We start from the raw sequence: 22,307 nt of genomic DNA on the forward strand, positions 1-22,307 counted from the left end.
TCCTAACAGACGTGACTGGTCATATATCTCCAGTCAAAGAGACATCCCTCCACAACTACCTTCTGTCTTCGACAAGCAAGCCAACTTTTGCATCTAACTTACCAACTCGCAGTTGATGCCATGTGGCTTAACCAGCCTACCGTTAGGGACCTTGTCAAATGCTTTGGTAAAGTTCATGTAGACAACATCCATTGCCCTAACCCCAATCATCTTTGTCACTTCCTCAAATAAACGCAATCAAATTTGGGACACAAGATCTCCTCCACAGAAAGTCACGTTAACTATCCCTAATAAGCCCATTCTTTTTCAAAATGCCAAGTAAATCCTGTCCCGAAGCAAGTGTCTAGCAATCTCCTTCCTTACCTCTCTCATATCCTGGGATAGATCCTATAAGGCCCATGGCACTTACCTACCTTACTGCTTTTCAAGACACCCAAGACCACCTCCTCAATATCTACGTGCCCTAGAATATTAACATACCCCTCTCTAATCTTACCATCATCCATGTCCTTCTCCTTGGTGAATACTGATGCAAAGCATTAAGGACCTTGCCCACTTCTTCTGGCTCCACACAAATTCTCTCCTTTGTCCTTGAGTGGACCTATCCTTTCCCAGCTACCCTCTGCTCCTAATATACATATAAAATACCTTGGGATTCTCCTCAATCCTACTTGCCAAGGACAGTTCATGGTACCTTTTGGCCCTCCTAATTTCTTGTTTAAATTCTTTTCTGCTTCCTTGAAACCAGAGCCTTGTCTAATTTCAATTTTCTAATCCTTACACATGCTTTCTTTTCAAGTAAACTTTCAATAACTCTTGTCATTCTGGGTTCCTGAATTTTACCATCCCTATCTTTCAACCTCACAGGAACATGATGGCCCTGAACTCTAATAAACTGGCCTTTAAAAGACTCCGACATCTCACATGTGGATTTACCCTCAAACAATTGCCCCTAGTCTGAAATCTCGAGTTCCTGTCCAATACTGTTGTAATTAGTCTTCCTCTAATTAAGCACTTTCACCCAAAGACCAGTCTTACCCAGTTACTTCAAGATTGCTTCACCATTCAAAACCATCATGTCTGATCATCTGACTCCGTACCCTTTTCCCACATTGGTCATTGCCTGGCACTTATATGGCACGAATGTTACCTGTCACTTGTTAGCCCAAGCCTAAATATTGTCCTGACCTTGTTGCATTTGGACATGGACTGCTTCAGTATCCAAGGAGTCACAATACTGAACATTGTGCAGTCATCAGTGATCATCCCCACTTCTGACCTCATTACGGAGGGAAGGTCATTGGTGAAACAGTGAAGAAGGGTGTGTCTAGGACACTACCCTGAGGAACTCCTACAGATATGTCCTGGAGCTGAAATGACTGGCCTCCAAGAACCACAAACACCCTCCCATGCGCCAGATATGACTCCAACCAGCAGAGAGATTTCCCCCAATTCCCACTGACTCCAGTTTTGCTTGGAGTCTACACTTTGACCCAAGGTCTGCTCCACTCACTTTGACTTTTTGTATTTCCTCCAAACTCCTCAACTGCCATCTATACACTCTCGAAAACTCTGAGATTCCCTCCCTAAAGCTCTTCATCTTCCCTTTTCTCCTTTAAGACCCTTCTTAAAAGCTACCTCTTTGGCCAAACTTTTGGTCACTGTCCTGACCTACTTTTTCTCAATGTCTGTGTTTACCTTTACATTTCAGTGACTTGGTCTTGGACATGACAGTTATTTAAAGGTAAGATATAAACACAACTTGATGAAAAATAATTCAATAATTCCTCTGCAAACACAATCCAAACTTGAAAAGAGAAGGTGGTGGAAAATCAACACCTGATAGGCAAGTTCCTCACTGAACTCCTTCAAATTTCACAGTGATTCCACATGATTAATACCTTTGTTACAATTTCCAGATTGAAGCTGCTATCTAGGGAGACTATGAAGAGAATGAGGGAGGGATGAAAAACATGGAAATAACCACGTTTCTCCACCCATTCAGCTCAGTGACAATGTCCTCAGACCAGATGTTGTCTCAGCACAAAATTCAGGTTTTTCCCTTATTGATAAATATTGCCCACTCCCTTTCTCACACCTTTCAGTTTCCTTCTCAAACTTCATGGAGGCCCTTTTTACTCAATTACAGGCCATTTCTTGTTGGTACTGATACAGGCAGGATTATGCGTGTAACTCACAATGTTGCAGTTCTTGTAAGTTCAGAGCTTGTTGTGCACACATGATATAACGATAGGTAACTTCATTCATTCTCATCCTTGGCAAGCCTAACTTCCCTCTGGTCCCCCTCAGCCTGATCTGGTTCAGCATCCTTCCTCTTCCCCTATGACTCTATACATGCCGGACCCGAGGCAGCCTCACTTCACCAGTCCTGATACCATCTTACTCCCATGGCCCTAGGTAAAGCTCCACAAGTGTCCTCCCATTCCCATCTCTAGCCCTGATGAAGCTTCATTCTGCAAGCTATTCAACCCTAATCTTACTACAGCTGGCTTTATACAGGCCTTAGCAGCACAACTGCCCAAAAGTCCACTTCAAAAGAACCAACAGAAAACGGAAAGAAGAAAAAAAATAACTTAAAAGGAAACTTCAAAAGCCAAAAACCTAATAGCTAAAACAAGGAGCAAAAACCTAGGTCATGATATTTCAGTACAATATCTTCATCAGATAAGCTTTTTGACCAAGCTTTTAGTCATCTTACTTAATATCACTTTACGTAGCTCTTTATCATAGTCTGTTCTAAAGTGGGCCTGTGAAATGACTTGGGTGTTGTGTTTTGTTAGAACTTTACAGGTTGCTATTGTTATGGCATATGACAGTGTATTATATTAATCACCAATATCCAAATAACCTAATTTACAGCAGATTTAAAAAGAATTTCTTTCACATTTGTGGACATCTGGTACCAGGAATTTAATAGTGGTGAATTTGTGTCAGCATCAAAACGGTCCCCAAAGAAATTCTTGCCAACTGATGTTTTATTTTGTAGATTAGCTTTCAAATCACAACTATGAGCAGCTCCAAATTTGAAGGTAACTAATTATGTCAAATGTATTGAATTTTTCTGAAATCATTGTTAAATTGTTTTTAAAACTGTTCTGTTAACCAAATTACCACAATAACAAAATCAAAGCCAAAGTCAAGCAAAGTGAAGCACTACTACAGTCTTTCCTTTTCTTTAACATCTTTTAGTCCTCTTCAACTAAGAGTCCCAAGTTAGTAAGTACAAATGTAGTCAACCACTGAAGCAACACATTTTTTAAAATTTACAGTTAATTAATACTCAAAACCAAGGACAGAAGCAAACATTCAATGAAAATTAGAGAATCCTGGCTGCCATAAAACATTAGCATTTAGTATGTTGTGCTTTTCCTTAAAAGGTACTCACTTGCATGAAGCTACTGGATGATGATACATACATTCATCACCATTTTTACATGCAGGCCAGTACTTGCATCGCTCTAGAACTTTCTGCCGTTTTACTTGAAAGTTGGGGTCATCAATTTCTTCTAAGGTAGAAAATAAAAAGAACTTTATTTAACATAATAAGCTCACATTGAATGAACGTGTCCTAACATTAGGTTCTTCTCTTTAAAACAAGGGTTATAAATTATTACGATTACTTAAAGAAAAGGCTTTAAAAAAGACTTACCAAATGACGGCTCTGCATAAATTTTTTACTGTTTCAAATTGAATTCAGTTTTTAATTTTTTTTTAAAAACAGCTTTAACTCTTCCATTTCCTTGATTCCCCCGGCCCCAGTAATCACTTCTTCAAATCCAACAGAGGAAATGACTCAGTCATTCATCAAGTCTGGAATCAGGTCTTACCCTTTGCCAAACTCATCCATGCAACCTGAAGAGCAACATAACTACAACACTACCTAATCTTGAATAAGTAGGCCAACCTTGAGAGGCCCCAAGACAATCCATTCAGCTGCTTTCCAATACCTAGTATATCCCATCCGATCTTCAAATCTCTTCCCTAGTTCTCATTTCTAGTACCTTGACAACTGATGTTCTTTCTAAACTTCACTTTGTAGGAAACATTTGCCTCTTGCTTGGAGAAAATTCTCTCAAAACCTTTTATTATGCAACGTCCTTTCCACACCCTTACCATGACAATTCAATAAATTTATACACAATTCCACCCTGCTATCCCCTATCCCCTTCTACTTTTTCTCGCCCACTGTCACCCCAAATATCCATCTCCACTTTCCACACAACTTCATGTTTGAATCAGTCCAATTATGTTTCAATTCTGCCACAGGAGTGTAACAGATGAAATCATAAACACTACTCTTGTTCCATAATGAATTATCTCCTCTGCAAAATTCAGCACAGTTAACCTTACTGTTATTGTACAAATGCTTTTCTTGCATTATCCTCAACAATGGGACTGCTGTTGTTTGACTTCACCATTAACTAACCAATCAAAGGCAAATATCATCCTGAAATGGCTTCTAGCACCTCCCCCCAGATTCCTACTAAATCCCTCTATGAGCTCCTTCTCTACATGTTACATTTTAACAACACCTGCAGACATGGAATAGGACTCTCCACAAGCTGATGACAACAGATGTTTCCACTCTATTATTTATCTTTCCTTCTCCAATGCCTTTGCATTGTCAGACTGTTCATCAGAAATCCAGTCCTAAATAAGTCACAACTAGCTCCATCTAAACACTGTGAAGACTGAGTGCATAATTTTCAGGTCCTGCCACAAATTCCATACACTTGCTGCCAATTCCAACCACTTCTCCAGCCACCATCTCAGGCTGAAACAGACTGCTACAACCTAGGCATCCAATTTGACCAGAATTGAGTTCCTGACTTCTTTATCACAAATGTCACTTTCCATCATGAAAACATTGTTCACTTCCAACTAATTGCTGTTGAAATCCTTATCCTTATCTCTCTCACCTCAAGACTTCATTACTCCAATACTCTCTTGGCTCATCTTTGCTTTATCTTCTGTAAATTAAATGTCATCTAAAATTCTGCTGTTCATGTCTTTCCTCCACACTATCCTTTTCATACGACTGTCAAATAAAGGAAATCAATCTAGGATCAAACAACTTTTCAGAATGGAGTAAGAGTAATATTAATTATGGAAGATTGAGGACATTAGAGCTTTAATGCATTGCTTCTTCTTCTCTGCCCATACCCTACTAATGTTCTAACAATAAAAATAAGTGATATCCAGCTGGTAAAGGAGAGACAGTAAATTAATATAAACAATGAATTAACAAGTTTTCTGGACTAAGAATAAATCAAGTTTGATGGGTCAATTGACATTTCCTTAGTTTTTAAAAATTACCATCGGACTCCTTCAATGACTGAGCAGCATTCTGTATTGACAATCTGTACTTCCTTCCAGCCTCTTGCAAAAGGCCCCCTTGCTCCATTATTTCAGTCTCCTCCTCTTGTTCTGAGCTATATCCAGGAGGACTTGGAATGCCATCCAATGTCACAATAAATTTAGGACTTGATTCCTCAGAGTCACGTTGATCTCTACCATAGAATTTTTTAAAAAAATAGTAATTAATAACAAAGCTAACTGAATTTTTAAAATTATATATTTTGCAATACATACCGGAAGAAGACACATGATTAAACATACAATTGTTTCTGCATAGCAGCTTAGGAATTCCTTTAAAGAAAATGCTTTAATAATTAGATGAATCACCACTTAAGCCATTTTAAAACCTGTTGAATACAACCACTACAGACTCTTGTTCTTCTTGTGGATGCTTAAAAGACTAATTGAGGACAGTCAATAAGAATTTGTCGGGATAAGGCAAGGTCTAATGAAATGAATTTTTTAAGCAAATCAGATTATGGAACAGAATACTAGAATTGCTGCAAATTACGAATGCCCAACTTGCAAACACTTGTACTTACTTGAATACAAATTGACTTGCGAATAGACTCAGGAACGAAACCCGCTTGCAAACTGGGGACTGCTTGTATTTTAAAAAAGGCACAAAAGTACTAATAAAGAACTAGCTGTGAAAGTTAAGGTATTAGAAGAAAATGTAACCATATGGATTGATGGTTAGGTGGCAGCAAACAGAATGTCAGACAAAGGAATGCTTAATTTGGTAAGATGTGAATAGCCATGCACCCAGAGATCTGACCTGGAATATCTTTACTAATATAAAAGCAGAGGAAGATACAAGGGTATGCAGATATAACAATGGAATGAGATTAGTTTTGAATTGCTTTTGCAAGGTATTGACACAGAAACTAAAGAGAAAGGGTCTCCTGTGCAATAAGCATCTAAATGATCTAGATATATAAGCAAGTTTGATTACATGTAATTAAATATGTTCTTTTTAAATTCAGAAGAATGCAAGGGATTCTTGTTGGGCAGATAAGTTAGGCAAATGAAAACGCAGAAAGGAATGAGGGGCAGATGTAGTTCATTGTAAGCAAAAATATTCTGGGGAATGGGAACAATACAATGCTTGTAACATTCTGGGACTTCCTATATATTGGACCTGAAAGTTTATTTTTTAAAAATTGCTTTACAGGCTACCTTCTTGAGAACAACAGCATAACAAATGATTTAATATTTACAGACAACTTAGAGCATTACATACAATGATTTCAAAATGGAACTATAAATGAAACAAGCTGTTAATTGGTGCATTTTTCCACTATTCATTAGCTTTAAGAGAATAAAACTGGTTGAGAAGGGCCCTATTATGCTAAAAGAACTTTCAATGTACCCAGCAAGGAGCTTAACTGAGTGTAAATAACCTTCCATCTTGAAACAGCAGCATCTTATTTAATAATATTTTTGATAGTTTCAAGTCAAGATAGTGTGATGCTTGAGGGAAACATGAAGGTGGTTGCGCTCCAATACATTTGCTGCCCTTTTTCTTCTGGGTTGTACAGGTCACAAGTTTGGAAGAGAATTTGAGAGTTTCCTGGCATTTCAGGAGGCTTTCGTTTGTGCTGCTGAATTGAAATTGCTATGGGCTCAGATGAGCTCATGGTGAGTTAACTACATTTCAGCCCATCAGGAAACTGTCTGTTTCTGCAAAATCAATGGGAGGTTGGAACTTGTTTGGAATTTGGAGAATCACATAAGCTCTATTCAATAATTACGTTTAACTGGATAATTCAGACAAAATACTGAAACTCCGCTCCTAACAGCATCATGGATTTACCTACTACCATAGACTGCACTTGTTCAAGGACCACTACTGCAGTGATTAAAAAAAAACAAAAGGTCAGGCAGGTGGATCTCATAGAATATAAGTTCCCTGATTGGGGCTGTTAACCTGGTAGAACCCTTAAGAGTACTGATAGGCAGAGGGATCTGGGTGTACAGGTACGCAGGTCGCTAAAAGTGGCAACGCAGGTGGAAAAGGTAGTCAACAAGGCTTATGGCATGCTTGCCTTCATCGGCCGGGGCACTGACTCTAAAAATTGGCAGGTAATGTTGCAGCTTTATAGAACCTTTATAAATGCGGGTTAGGCCGCATTTGGAATATTGTGTTCAATTCTGGTCGCCACACTACCAGAAGGATGTGGTGGCTTTAGAGAGGGTACAGAAAGATTTTACGAGGATGTTGCCTGGTATGGAGGGCATTAGCTATGAGGAGAGTTTGGAGAAACTTGGGTTGTTCTCACTGGAACGATGGAGGTTGAAGGGGGACCTGATAGAGGTCTACAGGATTATGAAGGGCATGGACAGACTGGACAGTCAGAAGCTTTTTCCTTTACAGCAAAATTCCTACCCTATTTTGGTGTCTTCTGCAAATGTAGCTACCGTGCCTTCACTCCTCTCATCTGTGTTATTGATATAAATTTTAAAAAGTTGAGGTCCTCGTACAGGCCCCTGTGGGACTCCATTAGTCATACATCTTCTCTCTAGGCTAATGTGTTAACCCCTACACCATAAGCTTTTATTTGGCACAATAATATTTGATGTGACACCTTATCAAATGCCTTCTGGAAATCTGAGTACAGTACATCTACTGGTTTCCCTTTATCCCCAGTACACTACTTCTTCAAAGAACTACAATAAATTTTGTTTCTCTTTCACAAAACTGTTGAAGAACATTGAATTTGTCTGATTACCTTGAAAGCATCCAAATGCCTGGCTATAACATCTTTAAAAGCAGCTTCTAACATTTTCCCTACAATCGCTGTTAAACTAACTGGCCTGTAGTTTCTGAATTGTTGATTCCCTCCGTTTTCAAGCAAAGTTATCCTACAATCTAGCAGAACCTCTCCCAATCTAAGAAATTTAAAATCAACGCATCAATTGTCTCGTAAGTTACTTCTTTAAAAGATCCTAGGATGCTGTTTCTAACAACTTGTTAGCCTGTAGATCCAACAATTTACTCAGTACCATCTTCCTGCTGACTGTAATTTTCCTGTGTTCCTCTCTCCCTTTCATTCCTTGATTTATGGCTATTTATGATGGTACTTGCATCATCAAAAGGTGAAAACTATAGTTTGGTTCATGGAAAATTTGCAGCATACTATAAGATACAATAAAACATGACAAATAATGCAATTATGCCCAGATACCATTCTGCCTAGTAGTAGGCAAAAAGCTACTCACTTGGCCTGTACCACACGATCTTGTTCTGCTGATACACCTTCGATGTAAACAGCAACTTTTCCCTGGCATTTGGGTTCCACTCCTTCCAATACAGGCTTCTTCAAGATAAATGATCTAGTGTCACCACCTGGTCTTGCTTCTATTGACTTCACTGCCAAATCAATAAATAATGTATTATGGTCTTGCAAAATTATAATAATACTCTATTTGATGGAGACTACAGAACAAATCTGGCAAAATAAGACATTGTAGCACCTAAGAGTAACATAATTAAAAAACATGGGATTCGGGCTTTATTCTCACTTTCTTGAGCCTCCAATCTCCATTATGCCCTGTGTTATGTTGGGTAAATGCAATGTTCACGTACAGCTCTTAATCACTTTAGAACAGATTCGGGAATATACGCCTACAAATCTGTCCTTAAATGAACTGAAGAGGCAGGAGGCATTGACACCCTCAAATAAATAGCTGAATGTGGAGCCACTGAAGATGGAAGGAGTGGGGAATAAAATGTATCCCAGTCTCAGAAAAATGGCATTTGGGAGGGGCCACTAAGTTGACATTCACTACATTGAGGGGGTGCTAGCATTCAAGCAACTAGATACACCCCAAAATAGCTCCCCCATTTAAAGTTTGAGGGTGAAAAAGAATTAACAACAAAAAAATCTCAGATTACAAATACAGTAAAGAATGGAAATACTTAAAACTTTATTTTGAAATAGAATTACTCCTTTAGAAGAATAATCAATATTCTGACTCAATTTCTGATATTTTCATATTAATCATCTTGACTGAAAAGTAATTTTGATTCTTACAGTAAAGCTTTTGTACAGGCTGTTCAGCTTTATCAATTTGCAGTTGTACGCCATGTTGATCTGGTTTGTCTTCTACATTAATCACTTCAATTTCATTGCTTTCACATACAGCTCGAGTTCTAGGAGCCACAGGTACAGTCTGTCTCTGAGAAACTACTACACAAAAGGAAAACGTGATTACAAAAGCAGTTTTCTATAAAAATATACTTAAAACACTTTAATTTTATTTCAACTTAATCATTGGAAACATTGGGAGAAAAACCTGAATTAATGTTTTAGCTTATACTGTTAAAACCCCACAGTGATTAATCAAATCAGTTGGCCAGCTTTGGGAGGGGCTTAAGAGGAAGTAGCCATAGAAAGAAATATTTTGATACATTTTCCCAGTAATATAAAATATCCAAATATGAAGAAATAGTTACATTCAATAAAACAGCATTATAAAACCAAAGACAAATTTTGGTAGAATTTGGATACTTTGTGTTAAAGGGCCTGAACTTGATTATATAATGTGTATTATAACTAACTCAAAAACTGAAGTCTAGATTAAGAATATTAAAGTTTCGATAGAATATGTTTCTTTCATAAACACAATTTGTTCAAACAATCCTTAGCATTGATACAAGAGGAGAGTGATTTAACTTCACAAAATGGATATTATGTGGGAGATGCAAGTTTGTGCCCCACTTATTTTACTGCTTACCACTTATACCTGGAAGCAGTTCACAGAAAATAAGATCACTTGCTTTCCATCTGTAAATCAGTAAGATCCAACTGGTGCGAGGTATTGGTGAGGATAAAGGGTAAGGAAACAGCAATTAGAAGTTGCTAAACCTAACTTTTAAAACATCAAAGAATTTTTGCAGAGTAGAAAAGGTCTCGAGTTTCAGTAAAACTGAAACCAATGATGGTTTCAGAAGACCATAGGAGGAGTTATGGTTGAACAAAAATGTGCTTTGGGAGAACAGATATTCAAATGACCAGCTTAGAGCCAATAACAAATCCTAAGACCTTATTTCATATATTATAAATGTTTACACACATTCAAAGGGCACATGGAATGAAAACCATTTTTGACAAATAGTTTGTACGAATCTACATTACCTGGTGGATAGTTTGTTGTCTTGCTTACAGATTTCTGGGCCTCTGTGATAGCTTTTAGGATTAGATTCTTATTGGCCTGCTTAGAAGGTGGTAAAGTAGGCCTGAAAAGCAAACAAACTTTCCTCAAATTCATTTCTTTCAAATTTTATGTTATTAACAAACACCAAAAATATCTGCTTATTATCATTACCATGACTTTTCTGTGGGTGCAGAGACAGAGGAAGAAGTCCAAGGAATGGTAAGTAAGTTATTAGTTTCTTAAAATATCAAAGTGACAGTTACTTTTACAACAAATAAAGTGAGAGAAAAATATCTGATCAAATGAGAGCTGGTTTCTGGTGTTCTGATAATAAAAATAAAACAGAAAAGAGTTACCACATATTTTTGTGGCAATGTTAGGAATAAATGGGTATATGTATTTCCTAAACATGGTATCATTAAGAAAAAAAATGCCTGAAAGGCTAATGATAATTTTGTGGGAATTATTCCACTGAACTCACTACAAAAAAAAACAGAATTAAAAGACTGCACGTTATTCTAGTTAGTTTCCTGCATGTATATTTATTCAATGGTACTTCATGATGGGTAATACATAAAAATCTTGCCAAGAATACTCACATTCCAAGATTGAGTAATAACGTGATCTCACCACTATTCCTTGTCCGATTTTCTTTCTAAATCCCACTCATTTGCACTATTTTCCACTCTGACAAAGTATGCAATCCTGAAACATGGGCTGAGGAACATAGGAACAGGGCATTCAACCTATTAAGCCTGCTTTGCTATTCAATACAACTATGCCTGATTAAACATTTCAGGGCCTTTTACCCACCCCATCCCCACAACGCTGCAAGTCATTGCTTTATTTTTGATTGCCAATCTCTACTTTAAACATTCTCAAAGACTGAGCTTCCACAGCCTTCCACGGTACAGTAGAAAACTTAAAACATTCACAACTTTCCAAGTGAAAAAAGATACTCCTCATCTCAGACCTATGTGGCATCCATCTTATCCATGTCCTGTACATGCCGGTCCCAGGCATTGAAACCGCCTGCAGAGAACAGGAAGTGGAATCAGGGATAAAAACAAAAGACAGGAAAGGGATTAGAAAAGTGATAGGCAAGGAGATCAAGGGCCAGGGTCAAAGAGAGACAGTGAAAAATAATGTTAAAGGGACAAGTAATCTTAAAAAGATAAGCCTTAAGGCTTTGTGCCTTAATGCACATAGCACTTGCAACAAAGCAGATAAATTAATTCTGCATGCAGGTTAAAACAGGTACACTATAGTCAGTAATAAAGAGACATGGCTGCAGGGTGACCAGGGATGTGAACTGAATATCCAAAAGTATACAGTATTTAGGAAGGAAAGGCAAAAAGGATAAAAGGTGGTGAAGTGACATTGCTGGTTGAAAAAATGGAAATTAACAAAATAGTATTGAAGGATCTTAGCTCCAACAACATGGGATCCCTATCAGTAGATCTGAGAACCACCAAGAAGCAAAAAAAACATTATTGGGGGTTGTAGATATTTTCCAAACTGTGCGGTGATGTTAGGAATGGCAGTAAACAGAAAATTAGAGACGCATGCAATAAAGGAACATTTGTAATTATGAGTGACTTTAGTCTGTATATAGATTGGGCAATTCAAATTAGTAACGATACTGTAGAGGAAGAATTCCTGCTATGCTTGAATGATGGCTTGCTGGACCAATACATTCAGGGATCAATACGAGAACACACCATTCTAGACTGGCTATTGTGCAATGAGAAAGGAATAACCAGCAATTTGGTTGTGAAGCCCCTTGGGGATGAACAACTATAATATGATAGAATTCCTTATCAAGATGTAGCTGATTCTGAGACTAGGGGCTTGAGTCTAATTAGAGGAAATTATGATGGTATGAAGTGCAGCGAAAAGGCAATGGCAAACATTCAAAGAGCGCATGGGTGAACAGCAAAAATTGTTCATTCCTGTCTGGTGCAAAGGTAAAATGGCATAGGGAAATCCAAGATAGTATTAGGTCCAAAGACAACACATACAAATTGGACTGAAGAACAGCAAAGGAGGACAAAGGGATTGATTAAAATTAAAAAAAAGAGACCAGTGTAAGCTCATGGGGACAACACTTGGAAAAATGCATTCAGTTTTAGTCTTCTTATCTGAGGAATGCTGTTCTCGCTAGACAGCAAGCGTGGCAAAATTTTACGAGACAGATTCCTAGGATGACAGCACTAAATTAACAGGAAAGGTTGAATGAGTTAGGATTACCCACATCGGGTTCAGAAAAATGAGGGGTGAATGTCATGGAAACCTATGAAATTTTAACACGACTAGACAGAGTAGTTGCAGTAAAAATGTTCCCATGACAAGGGACTCCAGAGCCATGTGTAACAATCTACAGATACAGGGTAAACCATTTAGCACAGAGATGGGGGAGAAATGTCTTCACCTGGAGAGTGGTAAGTTTGTGGAATTCACTATCATAGAAAGCAGTCTAAGCCAAGACATTGCACGATTTCAAGAAGGTGTTCGATACAGCACTTGGGGCTAAAAGGATATGGTGGAAAGGCAGGGACGGACTACTGAGATGGATGATCAGCCGTGATCACAATGAATGCCACAGCAGGCTCAAAGGGCTAAATATCCTATTCCTTCTACTTTCTACGTACGTATCACCTTAGAAGAACAAAGAACAATACAGCACTGGAACAGGCCCTTCAACCCTTCAAGCCTGCACCAACATGTTTTGCCCTTCCATAATAAAACAGTCTTCACTTACAGGATCAGTATCCCTCTATTCCCTTCCTATTCATGTATCTGTCCAGGGGTAATGCTGCTATTGTGTCCGATTCCACCACCTCCTTTGGCAACGCATTCCAGGCACTTACTACCTTTTGCGCGAAAAACTGCCCTCACACATCTTTTAAACTTCCTCCCTCACACCTTGACCCTGTGTCCCCTAGTAAGTGACCCCTCCACCCTGGGAAAAAGCCTCATACTTTCCACTCTATCCGTGCCATTCAAAATCTTATCAACTTCTATCAGGTCACCCCTCAACCTCCCGTGTTCCAGTGAAAACAAACCCAGTCTATCTTCTTCATAGCTAAAAACCCCCATACCAGGCAACATTCTGGTAAACATTTTCTATACCCTCTCCAAAGCATCTGTATCTCTCTGGTAGTGTGCTGACCAGAACTGTACTCAATATTCCGAATGTGGCCTAACTGAAGTTCTTTAAATCTGCAGCATAACTTGCCTATCCTTATACTCAATGCCCCTTCTAAAGAAGGCAAGCATGTTGTAAGTTTTTTTTATTACCTTATCTAACTGCGCTGCCACCTTCAGTGATCTGTGGACCTGCACACCCAGATCCCTCTGCATATCAATACTCCTAAGGGTTCTGCTATTCACTGCATAAGTTCCACCTGTACATGACCTTTCAAAAATGCATCAGCTCACATTTGTCCAGATTGAACTCCGTCTGCCATTTTTCTGCCCATGGCACCAACTAATCTATAACCTACTGTATCCTCTGACAATCCTCTTCACTATCCATAACTCGACCAATCTTTGTACTGTATACAAATTTGCTGATTAGACCAGCTACATTTTCCTCCAAATCATTTATGTAGGTCACAAATGGCAGAGGTCTCAGCACAGATCCCTGTCACAACCCTCCATTCTGAAAAATATCCTCCCACTGCTACCCTCTATCTCCTATGACTAAGCCAGTTCTGTATCCATCTTGCCAGCACACCCCTGAAGCCATGTAACTTCACCTTTTGTACCAGTCTGTCATGAGGGACCTTATCAAAGGCTTTATTGAAGTCCATGTTGACAACATCAATTGCTTTTCTCTCATCAACCATTTCTGTTACCTCCTCAAAAAACTTGATCAAGTTAGTGAAGCACGACCTCCCCCACACAAAACCATGTTGTCTATCACTAATAAGTTCATTTGCTTCTATGTGCATACAGATCTTGTCCCCGAGAATCTTTTCCAATAATTTCCCTCACAGGCCTGTAATTTCCAGGATTATCCCTGTTACCCTTCTTAAACTATGTGAAAACATTGGTTATTCTCCAGTCTTCTAAGGCCTCACCTGTTGCCAAAGAGGATACAAAGATGTCTGTAAACGCTCTAGCAATTTGTTCTCTTACCTCCCTTAATATTCTGGGATAGATCAAATCAAAACCTGAGGACTTATCTACCTTAATACTTTTTAAGACACACAATGCCTCTTCCTTTTTAATTGTAGCTTGGCTTAGAAACTCTGTGTTGGTATTCACCCAAATTATTCGTTTAGGACCTCACCTACATCTTCTGGCTCCACATGTAGGTTCCCTGTTTTATCCTCGACTGGGCCAGCCCTTTCTCTGGCTACCCTCTAGCTTTTTATATATATATATAAAATGCCTTGGGATTCTCCTTAATCCTGTTTGCTAAGGACTTTTCATGACCCCTTTTAGCCCTTCTAATTTCTTATCTAAGTTCTTTCCTACTTTCCTTATATACTTCAAGGGCTTCATCAGTTCCCATCCTCTTGGATCTTACGTATGCTATCTTTTTCTTTTTGATCAAGGTCATAACATCCCTGGTCATCTAAGGTTCATGTAACTTGCCATACCCATCCTTCATTCTCACAGGAACGTGCTGCTCCTGAACTCTTATCAACTGCTGTTTGAAATAGTCCCACATGTCCGATGTAGATTTACCCTCAAATAGCCACCTCCAATCAACATTCTCCAGTTCCTGCCTAATATCATTATTGTTCACCTTCCCCCAATTTAACACCTTCACCTCAGGTATGCCGTTATCCCTATCCACGAGTATCTTAAAACTCACAATATTACGGTCACTACTCCTGAAATGCTCTCCCAGTGAAATTTCACTCACATGGCTGGGCTCATTTCCCAAAACCAGGTCCAGTATAACCCCTTCCCTGGTTGGACTATTTACATATTGTGTCAAGAGACCCTCCTGAATGGTCCTTACAAATTCTGTCCCATCCAAGCTCCTAGCACATAGCAAGTCCCAGTCAATATAGGGGAAGTTAAAATCACCTATCACAATAATCCTGCCGTTTTTACACCTTTCCAAAATCTGTCTACATAATCTCTCCTCTATCTCCTGCTGGCTGTTGGATGGCCTGTAGTATATCCCTAGCATTGTGATTTCACCTATTCCTGATATTTTTCCCATTTTGCCTTGCTGCACGAGTCCTCTGACGCATCTTCCCTCAGTACAGCTGTGAGATACTCATTTACCAGTAACGCAACTCCCACATCCCTTTTATCTCCCATTATATCACACCACGAGAGAAAAAAGGCCCATTTTGCCCATTCTCTCTTCATAGGTCAATCTTGCCGTCCCAAAATCTGGCAAACATTCCCTCTATGGCAGTAACATCTTTCCTGAGCCAAAACTGTACCCCCCATGCATTCTAAACAAGCACCTATACAACTGTGGCAAGACTTCACTATTCCTGTACTTAAAACTTCTTGTAATAAATAGCTTGCTGCACCTGCATGGTAACCTTCAGTAACTTAGCAACAAAGACACCTTGCTGAATGTAGCTGTTAATGACACCAATCTCATCATTTTCTGAAATACTTTGCACATCTGTTTCTCCCACCAAAGGCTATTTCCACAAATAAACTTCATACATGTAAAAGATTTACATACATTGTGCTGAAACATTGATATGTATTCCTTTCAAGACTCATTCACAAAAAAAAAACCACCATGCAAAAGACCTGCTCTTCTGACTTTCCTGTACTTATACTGTGCTGGCTTTGGTTTTCACGCAAAGGCTTAGATGTAGGAGTGCACAATGTCACCTGATATTGGTGTATTTGAAACTTCTGAAGCTTTCTTTAGAGATTTTTCTTACTGGGGCCTGCACTATACACAAAGTCAGCTAGTTTTGGTGTACCCAGTATTATTTTAGAGTCTTGATACATTTTTAAAAAAATATTCATTTATGGGATAACAAGGTGTAGAGCTGGATAAACACAGCAGGTCAAGCAGCATCAGAGGAGCAGGAAGGCTGACGTTTCGGGCCTAGACCCTTCTTCAGAAATGGGGGAGGGAAAGGGGGTTCTGAAATAAATAGGCAGAGAGGAGGAGGTGGATAGAAGGTGGATAGAGGAGAAGATAGGTGGAGAGGAGACAGACAGGTCAAAGAGGCGGGGATGGAGCCAGTAAAGGTGAGTGTACGTGGGGAGGTAGGGAGGAGATAGGTCAGTCCAGGGAGGACGGACAGGTCAAGGGGGCGGGATGAGGTTAGTAGGTAGGAGATGGGGGTGAGGCTTGAGGTGGGAGGAGGGGACGAGCTGGACTGGTTTTGGGATGCAGTAAGGGGAGGGCAGAGCAGATTTTGCAGCTTGTGAAGTCCACATTGATACCATTGGGCTGCAGGGTTCCCAAGCGGAATATGAGTTGCTGTTCCTGCAACCTTCGGGTAGCATCGTTGTGGCACTGCAGGAGGCCCAGGATGGACATGTCATCTGAGGAATGGGAGGGGGAGTTGAAATGGTTCGCGACTGGGAGGTGCAGTTGTTTAGTGCAAACCGAGTGTAGGTGTTCTGCCAAGTGGTCCCCAAGCCTCCGCTTGGTTTCCCCGATGTAGAGGAGGCCACAACGGGAACAGCGGATACAGTATACGACATTAGCAGATGTGCAGGTGAACAACTGCTTGATGTGGAAAGTTTTCTTGGGGCCTGTGATGGGGTTGGCAAGTAAGACATTGGTGTAGCACTTCCTGCAGTTGCAGGGAAAAGTGCCGGGTGTGGTGGGGCTGGAGGGGAGTGTGGCGCGGACAAGGGAGTCATGGAGAGAGTGGTCCCTCCGGAAAGTAGATAAAGGTGAGGAGGGAAAAATGTCTTTGGTGGTGGGGTCAGATTGCAGATGGCAGAAGTGTCGGAGGATGATGCGTTGGATCCGGAGGTTGATGGGGTGGTACGTGAGGACAAGGGAGATTCTGTTTTGGTTGTTATTGCGGGGAGGGGGTGTGAGGAATGAGTTGTGGGAAATGTGGGAGACACGGTTGAGGGCATTCTCGACCACTGAGGGGGTGGAAGTTGCGGTCCTTGAAAAACGAGGACCTCTGAGATGTACGGGAGTAAATGCCTCATCCTGGGAGCAGATGCGGCAGAGGCGAAGGAATTGGGAATAGGGGATGGCATTTTTGCAGGAAGGTGGGTGGGAAGAGGTGTATTCTAGGTAGCTGTGGGAGTCGGTGGGCTTGAAATGGATATCGGTTTCTAGGTGGTTGCTGGAGATGGAGACAGAGAGGTCCAGGAAGGAGAGAGAGGTATCAGAGATGGAATTTATGGGATGTGGGCTTTGCTGGCTGGCCAGCATTTGTTGCACGCTCCTAGTTGCTCTTGAAAAGTTGGTGGTGAGCTGCCTCTTGAACCGCTCCAGTCCACCTGGGTATGGATTGACCCACAATGCCATTGGGACGGAATTCTAAGATTCTGACCCAATGACAGTGAAGGAACAACGATATATTTCCAAGTCAGGATAGTGAGTGGCTTGGAGGGGAATTTGAAGGTGGTGGTTTTCCCATATATCTGCTGCCCTTGTCCTTCTAGGTGGAAGTGGTTGTGGGTTTGAAAGGTGCTGTCCGAGGATCTTTGGTGAATTTCTGAAATGGATCTTGTAGATAGTACACACTGCTGCTACTGAGCATCGGTGGTAGAGGGAGTAGATGCTTGTGGAGGTAGTGCCAATCAAGCAGACTGCTTTGTCCTAGATGGTGTCAAGTTTCTTGAATGTTGTTGGGGCTGTACACATCCAGGCAAGTGGGGAATATTCCATTACACTCCTTATTTGTACCTTGTAGATGGTGGACAGGCTTTGGGGTGTCAGGAGGTCTGTTACTCGTGGCAGTATTCCTAGCCTCTGGCCTGCTCTTGTAGCCACTGTGTTTAAGTGGTAAGTCCTGTTGAGCTTCTGATCAACGATAACCCACAGGATATTGATAGCGGGGGATTCAGTGATGGTAACACCATTGAATGTCAAGGGGCCATGATCAGCCTTTCTCTTATTGGTGATGGCCATAGCTTGGCATTTGTGTGGCGCAAATGTTACTTGCCACTTATCAGTCCAAGCCTAGATATTGTCCAGATTTTGTTGCTTTTGAACATGGACTGACTCAGTATCTGAGGAGTTGTGAATGGTACTGAACATTGCACAATCATCGGCGAACATCCCCACTTTTGACCTGATGATGGAGGGAAGGTGACAGATGAAGTAGCTGAAAATTGTTGGGCCTAGGACACTACCCTGAGCAACTCCTGCAGAGATGTCCTGGAGGTGAGATGACTGACCTCCAACAACCATGACCATCTGACAACCTATGTGTCAGCTATGACTCCAAACACTGGAGAGTTTGCCCCCAATACCCACTGACTCCAGTTATGCTAGGGCCCCCTGATGCTACATTTGGTTGAATGCAGTGCACTCAGAAGAACTAAGCATCTGGAGAAAGCTTTACCAATGAACATACATTTACTCTAAAGGAGAAGTGGAGACACTGTGAGGCAGCATGGCAGAAGGATTAGCCCATTTCCTATTACTGTCAACTTTATCAGCACAGAAACCAGCAGCAAGTTTTACCTCAAGTGCAATCACAGAAATTTGGGGGAAATTAATTCTTTTCTCCCCCCTCTACAGTCTGGCCTATTGAATATTAGTTCTGAATGTTCTTTTGTTTCAGATTTCCAGCAAGTGCAGTATTTTGCTTTTTGTTCTCTGAACTTAGTAACTAGAATAGTAAAATAGCGTATAGCTTTGCAACATGGAATACCAAATATAAGGATAACCTATTCAGAATACACTGCAGAATGAAGATCAATGGTTACAAAGTGTCAAAAATGAAGGCACCAAAATCACACTGTCCTACAATTGAACAAATCCCAGGTTAGGTATAAAAAAAAAGCTCTTCTTTATAATAAAAGATGAGCTACTCAATTATAATGGTTTACCAGTTAAATATAGAAAATAAAATTTAATCTGCAAAGGTTTACAGGAAGTCAACATTATAAAGAGGAGAAAGTGGTCGTTGTGCATCAATATTTTTTGTTTTGTGATGTACAATGTTGCACATGTCAACAGATGGAAAAAATACCAATTGCATATTGCAAAGATATGCCCTAATGTGAGAAACTGTATGTTTCCAGTACCTTCTTTCAGGCTTTGCTGGCACAGAAATACTGCTGGGAAGACTTCCTGTTCTTGTGCCATAATCATCATCATCTTCCTCACCATCACTAGTTTTACTTACTTTAACCACAGAACTGATGATTGCTGCCTTTCTCTTCCTGGAATTCTCATCCTGCATACATAAACATGATAAGTATACAATATAAGCATTCAACTTAAATACAAACTAAGTAGTTTTTATCCTTTTGGTTAGCATTTTTGAAAAAAAAGCTTACTATAGAAAAGGCAATAGGGCACTTTTAGACTGGGAACTCCCTAATCAGGTTTCTAGTTAGAAATAGAATTTCATATAATGGTGTAATTAAATGTTCTGTCATATTAGCATAGACTGATTGGGCCCAATGGTCTGCACGTATGTTGTCTATCCAATGTAGTATGGACAAGCCAACTAAAAACAGCAAATACATCATTTTTAAAATCAGTGGAAGCTGTTCATGGTAAGTTGAAGGACATGACATTTGATGAAGAGATAGATCTTTTACAGTATTGCTTATGCTAATGCAGACGATGTTATTTAGTAAGTGTTGGGCTTCTAAAGATTTGGGAGGAAGGTGAGAACAAAGTAAAGGGTGAGAAGAGTAACATTTTGTGGGACTGAAGGCATAAGTAGTTTTGAAAGAAACAGATGGGATGTTTAGAAATGTAGTACTTGTAGAGAATCATTGATCTGGAGGAAGTGTTTAGGAGACTGGCATTGAAAATATTGGCGCTGGATTATGAAATTTGGGCTCCTGAACACAACTGAATATTTGGAGCTATTGAGTAACATTAAGGAGGAAAGTATCAAGTAGAACACAATAGGTGCTGGAACTAGACAGCTGAAGGGAATAAACAAGTTGTACTAAGTAGCATGGAGGGATAAAAATGTGAACTTTGTTATTTTGGATCTAAGAAACAAGACACCAGTACGCTCTCCAGCCCAGTAATTCATTGATACATTGGGTCTCATGTTCTTCCTGTCCATTCCACGTGATGCCTTTGCTAACTCCCAACACAATCCTTCTTTGCTTGACTTTTTTTTAAGCATTAAGGTGGCAATTTATTCTACTTGGTATTCGAAAGCACTTATATTAAAAAGTGTGATTTTCCCAGCAATAAGCTGGAAAACTTCAGTGCTTCAGGTGCCATTTTGCTTGTGGTGTGAAGGTTGACAAATGAGGAGAGAGATAGGGAAACAGGATTGTAATTTGGCTAGAGTAAGGGAAGGTAATGGGCAATTAAGATTTATAACGGATCTGGAAAGAATCGGTACTGAGGGGAAATTGAAGAGAAAACGGAATTGCAAGTGGGAAGTGAGTTGTAAGGTCTTAGGGAGGAAACAACTTTTGAGGCAATGAAACCTGAATCGGCCATGACACCAATGGCAGTGAAGATCATCTGGGGCAGGAAGCATTTGTGAAGTCACAGAGTTCTGGAGATAAACAGAAAGCATTCACGATCTAGACAATATAAGCTTGGAAAATGAGGCTACAAGTATAAACACAGTCTAAATCTATCAAGGTGTAACAAGTAGCATGGAGGGATAAAAATGTGAACTTTGTTATTTTGGATCTAAGAAACGAGACACCAACTATCTGGACTCCATTTTCTCCCCCTTGGTCCAGGAACTACCTACCTATGTCCGTGACACCACCCACGCCCTCCACAACTTCCAATTCCCCGGTCCCCAACACCAGTCCCTCTACACCAGCATTCCCCATACAGATGGCCTAAAGGCCCTCCGCTTCTTCCTGTCCCGCAGGCCCGACCAGTCCCCCTCCATTGACACCCTCATCCACTTAGCTGAACTCGTCCTCACCCTCAACAACTTCTCTTTCAATTCCTCCCACTTCCTACAGACAAAGAGGGTGGCCATGGGTACCCGCATGGGCCCAAGCTATGCCTGCCTCTTTGTAGGTTACGTGGAACAATTCCTCTTCCGTACCTACACTGGCCCGAAACCCCATCTCTTCCTCCGTTACATTGATGACTGTATCGGCGCCACCTCGTGCTCCCACGAGGAGCTCAAACAGTTCATCCACTTCACCAACACCTTCCACCCCAACCTTAAGTTTACCTGGACCATCTCTAATACCTCTCTCTCCTTCCTGGACCTCTGTCTCCATCTCGGGCAACCACCTAGAAACCGATATCCATTTCAAGCCCACCGACTCCCACAGCTACCTAGAATATACCTCCTCCCACCGACCTTCCTGCAAAAATGCCATCCCCTATTCTCAATTCCTTCGCCTCCGCCGCATCTGCTCCCAGGATGAGGCATTCCACTCCCGTACATCTCAGTTGCCCTCGTTTTTCAAGGACCGTAACTTACCCCCCTCAGTGGTCGAGAACGCCCTCAACCGTGTCTCCCACATTTCCCGCAACTCATCCCTCACACCCTGTCCACGCAATAAGAACCAAAAAAGAATCCCCCTCGTCCTCACGTACCACTCCATCAACCTCCGGATCCAACGCATCATCCTCCGACACTTCTGCCATCTGCAATCTGACCCCACCACCAAAGACATCTTTCCCTCCCCACCCTTATCTGCTTTCCGGAGGGACCACTCTCTCC

General features: G+C 40.6%; 1 protein-coding gene across 1 annotated transcript in view; it reads right to left on the reverse strand.

Annotated features, from left to right (window-relative positions):
* Positions 1–22,307, reverse strand: part of zc3h14 (zinc finger CCCH-type containing 14) — a 50,600-nt gene that overhangs the window by 6,482 nt on the left and 21,811 nt on the right. The window contains exons 6-11 of the mRNA XM_048600074.1: positions 19,714–19,907; positions 10,521–10,621; positions 9,417–9,569; positions 8,602–8,752; positions 5,338–5,531; positions 3,407–3,527 (exon numbers count right to left, since the gene is read on the reverse strand). Of these exons, the coding sequence (XP_048456031.1) occupies positions 3,407–3,527; positions 5,338–5,531; positions 8,602–8,752; positions 9,417–9,569; positions 10,521–10,621; positions 19,714–19,907 (914 nt within the window). The remainder of the gene's footprint in view (positions 1–3,406; positions 3,528–5,337; positions 5,532–8,601; positions 8,753–9,416; positions 9,570–10,520; positions 10,622–19,713; positions 19,908–22,307) is intronic.

The sequence above is a fragment of the Rhincodon typus genome, chromosome 8, assembly GCF_021869965.1.
Source record: "Rhincodon typus isolate 14 chromosome 8, sRhiTyp1.1, whole genome shotgun sequence".
NCBI lineage: Eukaryota > Metazoa > Chordata > Chondrichthyes > Orectolobiformes > Rhincodontidae > Rhincodon > Rhincodon typus.